The 8,964-nt window shown below is 33.4% G+C and overlaps 1 protein-coding gene across 1 annotated transcript; it reads right to left on the bottom strand.

Moving 5' to 3' along the window:
* Positions 1-612: 612 nt before the first annotated feature.
* On the bottom strand, positions 613-6,641 carry LOC111911268 (DExH-box ATP-dependent RNA helicase DExH5, mitochondrial). Its single transcript, XM_023907069.3, has 17 exons — positions 6,057-6,641; positions 5,554-5,705; positions 5,133-5,466; positions 4,651-4,746; positions 4,317-4,505; positions 4,064-4,223; positions 3,844-3,974; positions 3,329-3,769; positions 3,055-3,249; positions 2,763-2,966; positions 2,597-2,666; positions 2,376-2,524; positions 1,997-2,302; positions 1,827-1,886; positions 1,580-1,732; positions 1,390-1,500; positions 613-1,316 (listed from the first exon to the last, which is right to left on the bottom strand). The coding sequence occupies exons 1-17, from the start codon at positions 6,393-6,395 to the stop codon at positions 834-836; spliced, it is 3,573 nt and encodes a 1,190-aa protein (XP_023762837.1). The 5' UTR covers positions 6,396-6,641; the 3' UTR covers positions 613-833.
* Positions 6,642-8,964: the final 2,323 nt, after the last annotated feature.

Genomic DNA, 8,964 nt, shown 5'->3' with positions numbered 1-8,964 from the left:
AATAAAAAGCAAAATAGTTAAAAAGGTGAAAAATTAAAAATGAAAGCATATGATAGACATGTGAAAATGATAATAATGAGTTGGGAGTTTCCAAATTCTTACATATAGGACCACAAAGTTCTTGCCATATTTACAATGGTCCCATCCCATTTGACCCCAATACCCATGTGGTCAAAAGGATCTTCAACACTTATTAATTTACTCTTTTTCTCCTCAAATTTTGTCCCCAAGATTAATAAAGACGACCAAAAGTACCACTATACATTTTTGTTTCACTCTATGCTCCTAATGCTACTATGTTTGTTAGTATGTGGGAATAAGTTTCAGAAAATGAGAGCTCATAGCTCTCATCTTTCATTAAAAGAGTGGGCCAAATTCACCCCATAATTGACAATTGAGATTTGAGTTTGTGTTTGTTTGTCATTTGGTCTCATAGATAAGAGGCATATTATCTTTCAATCATAAGTTTCAAACTTTATGGTTTTAATTGGTTTCCTATATTGTTTTAGCTATATACATAACTTAATCTGTTTGGTAACCTCTAAAATACAACCTTTCTGAATCAGTTATCGCATCTAAACAAATCAAAAACCTTTCTGAAACAGTTACGACTAATAAAACTAGTACAAGTCATTGATTATTAGGTAACCGGTTTACACATGGTCTCCTCAAAAATTCTTTACATTATATTATATACAACAATACATCATATTCCTAATCAAAAACTAACCAACCGATTCCAATATAATTTCAAGATGATCAAAAATCAATCAAACAAATCACAGCCGTCCAATTCCAAATCATCAATTTCAACAGCTCAAAAGTCAAAAACACTAGTTGTGGTTTGTCTTGCTTTTCTTAAGCATTGACGCGTGGGTCCCACCAATGAGATGATCTATAGCCTCGGCTGCAGCATCTTTTTCAGCTTGTTTCTTGTTGTGACAAGGGTGGCCTGTAATCTGCAAGCCATTGAATTCACAAACTGACCTAAACTGGTTGTTTGGCAGCTGGCTTGTTCGGTAGATTGGGGCAGGGTACCCTGCCCGGGTCAGTAGTGTCTGGAGTTGACTTTTTGAATTGTCGCCACCTGGACCACTTTCCACCCTGGACACTGGCAGCAGGTGTGGCGGTTGTGTTTGTGGTTGTTGTGGTGGTGGTGGTGGTGGAGGTACAGACGCGATGTATGGTTTTGAATTGTTGTATAAAACCTGGCGGTTGAATACGAATCTGCCAATGGATTGATCTTCTGGGAGGAGTAAGCGCACGGCGGATAAAAGCTCGTGGTGTGTGTGTAAATCCAATTTGGGATTCAATAGCTGACATAAAAATTTGTTGACAAAAGTCAATTGTTGGAGGACTAAAAGTGAAAAATAATGATTTATTACTTACTTTATACTGGAATAACTCATCGAGCTCTTTTCTTAAGTTGAGATACATTTCAGCCAATGAAGGTTCCATGAAGAACTCCAAGTATCCTCCCAACATTTTCAAGTGCCCATCCTGTTTCATATCATGGAATGGAATGGAATCGTAAAGGAATGGAATGGACAATGGAATGGAAAGGTAATGGTAGACTTACAATATCGCCTTTTGAGATGCTTCCACCGAACAGTAGCAGGACGGAATCGGAAACAGCAGTTGTATCTCGGAGAAAAACAGAGTTCACTTTGATCTTTTCATTAAAGACCAACCACGGGAATGGAATTCTCAAATCCCGGGAATTAACCGAGTTCTATAGCAATCAAAAAAAAAATATCAGATGAAAAAAAAAACAAAGATTAAAAAAAAAAAAAAAAAATTATTAGAATTTAGATAAACGAACTTACCGAGTGTAAAAGCACCTGACCATCCTCCATGGTTTTCAGCGAGAACGATTTTTCATTATGCTGATGTCAGCAAAAGTGAAGTCAACATGAGTGTTATTACTTATAAGGAAATTAAATTTGTTGTTTAAAAAAAAAAAAAAAAAAAAAAAAAAAAAAAAAAAAAAACTTACGACAATGGAGGAAATTCCGGGATACAAGCCGTAGCAGATGATTGCGCGAATGAGATTTTCGTCATAACTCCAAGCATTGAAAATGACCATATTGCCATCGACAAGACCAGTATCTTTAAGCAAAGATAAAAACTCCCTTCTCAAAGAATCAATAGCTTTCATGGACTGAGCAGACAGAAAATTCTTCCAACAATATTCATACCCACCAAGTGCATGTTCAGCCACTTTCCAACCCTCATACGCCCTCACAAGGGCAAAATGGTCACTATGATCTCGCGAAAATTGCGCTTTCGCCGCCTCCGCCAGCTGTACAAAAACACCCGTTATTTTCATAAAATATAATAAATTATTATTATTATTATTATAAAAAGTGACTTACTTCTTTTTTATCTAAAGGTGCTAAAAAAGGATCTCTGACACTAAGTCCAGCAACAACTGTGAGTATTGGATCAAGGCAATTAAGAATTGCTCCCAAAATCAACATTTTTCCAAGTTTCGGCTCCACAGGAAGCATTGTCAAATAACGACCTATAAAATGTAGGTTTCCAAAAGTTATTATAAAAGCTTTGGAATATAAAAAATAAAAAAATAAACATATACCGAGCACAGTTAGATCTTCATTCTCATCTAAAGCACCAATAATCTTGAGATACTCAATGGCATTTTGAACCTATGAATGGAAAATAATAAGTATGGTGTATTTTTTTATAGCATTGTAATTATTATATATAGATAAATCCATTGAAAAATGAGGAAGAGAAATTACTGCTAATAACTCGGGTGATTGTAGAGCTTTAGATAAGAATTCAGAAATACTTCCAAGTTTTAAAGTTTTTATTTGAAGACAAAGTGACTGAAGAGGTGTTCTCAGTATTTCAGGCAACTGATATTCTGCAAAAGCATTGAAGACACATCGAGGGTATAAATGGTAACATTCTCCTGGCTGAACACGCCCTGCTCGACCTCGCCTCTGTTAAATCATATCAAGAACAATATAATAATCAGAAAAATAAAAAAAATAAAAATTACCAAAATACCCTTTTTCCCAAGAAACTCACTTGTTTAGCAGAAACTTTTGATATCCAAGCAGGAAGGAGACAAGGGGTATTATTCAAAGCATCATATGATGTTTCTTTAGCTTTTCCACAATCAATAACAAAAACAACATCATCTATTGTGATACTTGTTTCAGCCATATTTGTAGCCAAAACTATCTTTCTCACCCCATTTTCTGGCTTTTCAAATATTTGTCTCTACATCAAGAAGATTAAAAATAAATAAATAAAGATTAAAAAAGTTTTTAGTTTTTTTTTTAATGATATTAGTTTCTACCTGTTCTGAGCTGGCCATAGAGCCATGACATGCAAGCAACAAAACTCGATTTGCATCCCCTAAAAGATGATTTGCTTGTAACTTTTCCTTCAAAGAGCTTATGTCATCCCACCCAGTCATAAATACCAAAACTGCCCCTGGCTTTTCACTCCCACATATACTCAATAGCAGAAACTCAATGAGATTGAATCCCATGCAATCAGGGTTCCAACATGACATAGAATCCCGTGTTTGTGGACTATAGCCTCTAAAGTCAGCATATCCAAGTGCCTCCTCAACAGCTGAAGCAATTTGACTTTTCCTTTTTCTTATAAATTGTTTATTTGATTTCCATGTTCTTTCTTGACCATAATCATCGATTTGATTCTCTGCTGTCAATCTGTATCCAGTTGTTTCCAGAACATCTTCAAGAAAATAGGAATGCACAGGGTGCGTAAAACCCTACAACATTTCAAAAAACTAATGAGATAAATAATTAAACATGGATAAAAATTAATAAAAAACAAAAATATTACCGGAATCTGAACCACTGGAACACCACCAAAGTAGGTTGAAAAAAGATTTGCATCCAATGTTGCACTCATCAAAACAAGCCTTAATTCTGGCCTTCTAGGAAGTAATTCTTTCAAAACAATAAGCAGAAAATCTGAAAACAAGAAAGAACTTTAATTATTTTTTACATATATATTTAACCATAATAGTACTATTATGGTTAAATATATAAACATTAATTACCTTCATTCATGCCACGTTCATGAATCTCATCTACAATAACATGAGTAACATCTTTCAAGTTTCTATCAACAAGTAATCTTCTCAACAAGATTCCTGTAGTGCAAAACAGAAGTCGGGTGTCTCTTCCTTTTATACCCTCTAACCGAACTTTATATCCAACCTTTAAGAAGAAAGAAAAAGGTTTAAATTTAATAAAGCTATGAGAAAGTCAATGGAAGTCAAAGATTCTTGGGGTAAATAAAGTATTGCTTACAGTTCCACCCAATTTTTCGCCTCTCTCTGTGGCAATTCTTTCTGAAACAGACATGGTGGAAATACGTCTAGGTTGAGTGCATATGATACTACATGTGGCCCCACGAAAAGAATCAATCTCTGATTCTAGAATAAACTGAGGAATCTGTGTTGTTTTCCCACAACCGGTTTCACCTGAGATGATAACAACCTATAAAGAAAAATGTATATTATTTGAAGATGCATAAAAGCTTGACTTTACAATGAAGTTAGAGTTGGAAGGTTCAAGAACAACTTTGATGATAAAAATGGATGTGAAAACATAAAAAAACTATGAAAGAAAGTGTATGAAATACCTGATTCTGTGAAATGGCATTTAATATTGTATTTCTCTCTTTGTAAGCAGGGAGATTTTTACGAAGCTGTTGCATCCTCCAACCATCTGAAGATTCCTATAATAAATGAACATTTGTCATAATAGTATTTGTACTATTATTTTACTTACATATTCAATTCTTTAGATTTACAAAATAACAAAGTGCATAAGCATAACATTACCAAATGCTATCAACAAATAACTATGAATGATAATAACTGGAGAAACAATGTAGAAGATAAATAGAACTTTGAATCGTTAATTATTAACATTTAACATTAGTCAACTGACAAAGGATTTACACAGTTAGAGGTTTGCAATATCTTCTTTCCCATTTTATATGTTTCTTATGCTATGAATTCCCACATAATAATAATAATAATAATAATAATAATAATAATAATAATAATATACTACATAACAGGTTTAAAATCAGTTCTTGATTAGTTTTAAGAATTGAACCTGCCAAGCTTGTTGTTCAGCCTGCAGTTGCACACTCCTCCTCCAAAGGAGTTTCTCAATGGCAGCCTTGCCTTGTGATGACAACTCTGGTAGCTCAAAGAAACCTTCATCACTACCAATGTTACCATTGCTATTTGTCTTTGAAATCAAATCATCTTGAGACCCTTTCATACTTTCAGCCTTAAAAGAAAGATATTCTTTCAAATGAGCATCAACTCTCTTTTGCAACCCCTCAGGCAAGGCCACCTCCCTCTGAGGGCGTTTATCATCAAGATCAAATCGGTAGTTTGGCAATGGAACCTTGCTAATGACAAGCACTTTGGCATACAAATGGCTGTCAAGATTTAGAGGAAAAAGGTTATTTTGGTCAATAATATATATAAGTAGGCATGTGTGCTAACTCTTGAAATGATGATAGTACCTGTGCAAACCCATGCTAGTTGCGAGGGCTGATATTTGTTCATAGTCACGCCTGTCTTTTTTTTCCCTTGAAACCAGTTCTTGTTTATCCTTGCTGTTTATTAGTGTTGTTAGCTTCCACTTCCAAGATTCTATATCAGATGTGTAAGCACCCTGGAAATGTATAAAGAATATTAAAATACAACAGCAAGTTTTATGATTGATTCCTGACAAAAAAAAGAGACCATGTTGATATTTTCTATGATTTCTTGCAAGTTTTATCATTGATTCTTCCTATGATTACTTAAAAATGCACGCAGTGGTGCTTGTCCTGACAATTTTACGAACCATAGCGCTGAGTATCACTTATAAGAAAACAATGATCGAAGTGAACTGAGGAGGAAGCATGTTACTAAACACTTACGTTATTCTTGTCATGAACTTGGTTAAATAACTTCAATTATATTCTTTACTACAAAAACTAAAATTCCTAATTTACAAGGAATGTAGTTAAATAAAACTCACAGGATGGAAAGAGAAATCGAATTCGCGACGGGGGCCTTCTTGAGAGACGGCAACGGCCTGAGATTTTATAATTTGGTGAGGAGGCAAGTAAGGATAAGGAACTGTAAACCTATTGTTAATATTGCTCTGAGATGAACTAACAAAAGAGGTTTTGTTGTCAAGAACAGCATGGGGAGTAGATGAGATATCGGGTAGAGGGGCAGGGACAGGGACAGGGACAGGGACAGGGACAGGGGCAGGGGCAGGGGCAGGGGCAGAGGTAGTGACGACGGAGCGAAGGCGATGGTGCGGAGGCACGTACACGGAGCCGGACGAAGACGGACGCGGTATGTCCTTCATCGCCGTAAACGGTGGTGGTGTGAGGTTTTATCAAGGGCTTTAGGGCACGAAAGATAATGGTGAAAAGCGATTTACATACACAAGAAGGCTAATTAGCCACCGCACCAGGATGGTGGTATGTTGTCAGTAAAACGGCGGCGGTGGCGACGGGGACGGTGAAAATGGTGGTGGATTGCTAGAAAGGGTTTGGTTTGTACCAAATAAATTTCAGATGCAGTCCTGAGCATATACCAATAATAACATATTATTATTTGAGAACTGAAAGAAAGAGTTGTTCTTTTTTTTATCATTAAAAGGACATGATTATTGTTAAAGTATTTTATAGAATAAAATCATAAAATGCTTTCGAATGTAATACAATAAAAGTCTTAAACTTGGTCGAAAATATCAATTTTACCCTACCACATATTTTTGGTTTGATTATGTTGCAAACTTATTATTTTTTTGTCGGTTTTGTTATTTTTACTTGTAATACTAGATTTCAGGTTACCATAAAATATTATTTGTAAAAAAAACACTTAAGATTATAAACATATAAAATATAAATAAATATTCAAATTTTAATAAAACTAAATAGTTTTTTATAATTTAAATATCAAAAATTTGTATCAAATGTGGATTGACATCTATTATATGGACGTGTGGATAATGTTATTCTGTGAGAATTACAAAGAAAATATGTTATTTAATAATATGAAAACGTTCAATCTTATATAATTATTTTAATATTTAAGCATTTTCATTTATTAAAACGTCTATAAGGTTATTATACATTTTTTTTAATTATTCTCATTCTGTCATAATGTTGTCATAATGTTATCAGGATGTTTATTGAGTAGTATTCTGTAAGAATTAAAATAAATAAAAAAACAATGAATAAGAACAAAAATGAATTAGAATTGATGAGAATCCATTAAAATAACAATAGTTATGTGAGATTGAATGTATTCACATTACTAAACAACATATTCTCTTAGTAATTTTCATAAAATAGCATTATCTACACGTCCACACAATAGTTGTCCACCCACATTATAACCTAGCCCTATATATATATATATATATATATATATATATATATATATATATATATATATATATATATATATATATATATATATATATAGAGACAGAGACAAAGATAGAGAGCTAGGTTCAAGTATTCTAACTAATTATTGTGCGGATGTGTGGACAATGTTATTCTATGAGAATTACTAAGAGAATAAGTTGTTTAGCAATGCGAATACGTTCAACATTACAAAAATATGGTCATTTTCATGCATTCTCGCTAATTATTATTTATTTTTGTTCTCACACATCGTTTTTCACTCATTTTCATTGTTACAGAATACGACTCAATAAACATTCTGACAGAAATGAGAATAATAATAATAAGTGTATAATAACCTTATAGACAATTTAATTAGTGAGAATGTTTGTTAATGACAATATTTATGTAAGATTGAACGTATTTATATTATCAAACAACATATTTTATTTATCACTCTCAAAGAATAGCATTGTTGATACGTCCGCACAATAATTAGTTAGAACAAAATAACCTAAACTTTTATATATATATATATATATATATATATATATATATATATATTAAAGAAATCAAACCTTATGAATAGCGAACGTAATGCCTTTTTAACGTATTTGGTCTACATCTTTAACTATTTTCATATGTTGTCCTTTCTTTTTATAGTTTTCACAATTGGCCCATTTCTTTTTTCCAAATACATTATGTTCCCTCTAATATCATAAGTTGTTCAATTTGATTGGTCAAAGGTTGGATACGTGTCTTGGACACGCGTTTTTTCCTGTGCTCTTGTGGTTTATCCTTTAACCTGTTTTCTCTCCCTATTCCATCTGTTTCCCACCGCCTGTTGGTCGATCGCTTTACGAACACTACGACTCCTAATTGCATGGAAATAATGTCACCACATAGTGACTATGATCACCTCTAAAATTGCTTTATGAGTCATGGATACATACAACGAATCCAAAAAACCACGTATCACGGATAAAAATAAGATTAGACAAACATATATCACACCAACGACTTATATTGAGAAGAATTTGGGACGTCACTTAACACTCGATAAGCACATGTTGAATATCTTTTTATAGAGTTGTTATAAATCGGGCATAAGGTACAAGGAATGTCAATACCACAGCTAGACAAGTTTGTTTTGGTAGGAAAACGGTCCAAGACAGCAGCTCACTATCGAAATATATTAACCTTACTAAGTTTATTTCATTTGGTCTTTATATGAAGTGATGTCACTTTGAGAATCCTTAATAACATATTCCAAACCATTATTAAGATTTATAATCTTAAGGGTTTCTTTGAGAAATATTTGTAAACTTAAGGGTTTTTTTGCAAATAATATTTCATGGTAACCTGAAAACCTATTATAACAGGTAAAAAGGGAAAACCCTACAAAAAATGGCAAGTTTGCGGTATAAACGAACCAAAAATCCGCTAGACGGTAAATCCAACATCCGCCAAACTTAAGGTTTTTGATGGCATTATCCCAAAAAAATTGACCATATCATATCG

Source organism: Lactuca sativa, chromosome 8, assembly GCF_002870075.4.
Source record: "Lactuca sativa cultivar Salinas chromosome 8, Lsat_Salinas_v11, whole genome shotgun sequence".
NCBI lineage: Eukaryota > Viridiplantae > Streptophyta > Magnoliopsida > Asterales > Asteraceae > Lactuca > Lactuca sativa.
This window is presented reverse-complemented; position numbering and strand designations above follow the sequence as displayed.

Bases quoted from the DNA above. Each gene is read 5' to 3' on its own strand.
- LOC111911268 (XM_023907069.3), bottom strand. From the start codon at position 6,395: ATGAAGGACATACCGCGTCCGTCTTCGTCCGGCTCCGTGTACGTGCCT. The intron at 5,467-5,553 runs GTACTATCATCA...AAATCTTGACAG, and splicing joins ACTAGCATGGGTTTGCACAG to CCATTTGTATGCCAAAGTGC. The intron at 3,770-3,843 runs GTAATATTTTTG...GAAATGTTGTAG, and splicing joins TTCCAGTGGTTCAGATTCCG to GGTTTTACGCACCCTGTGCA.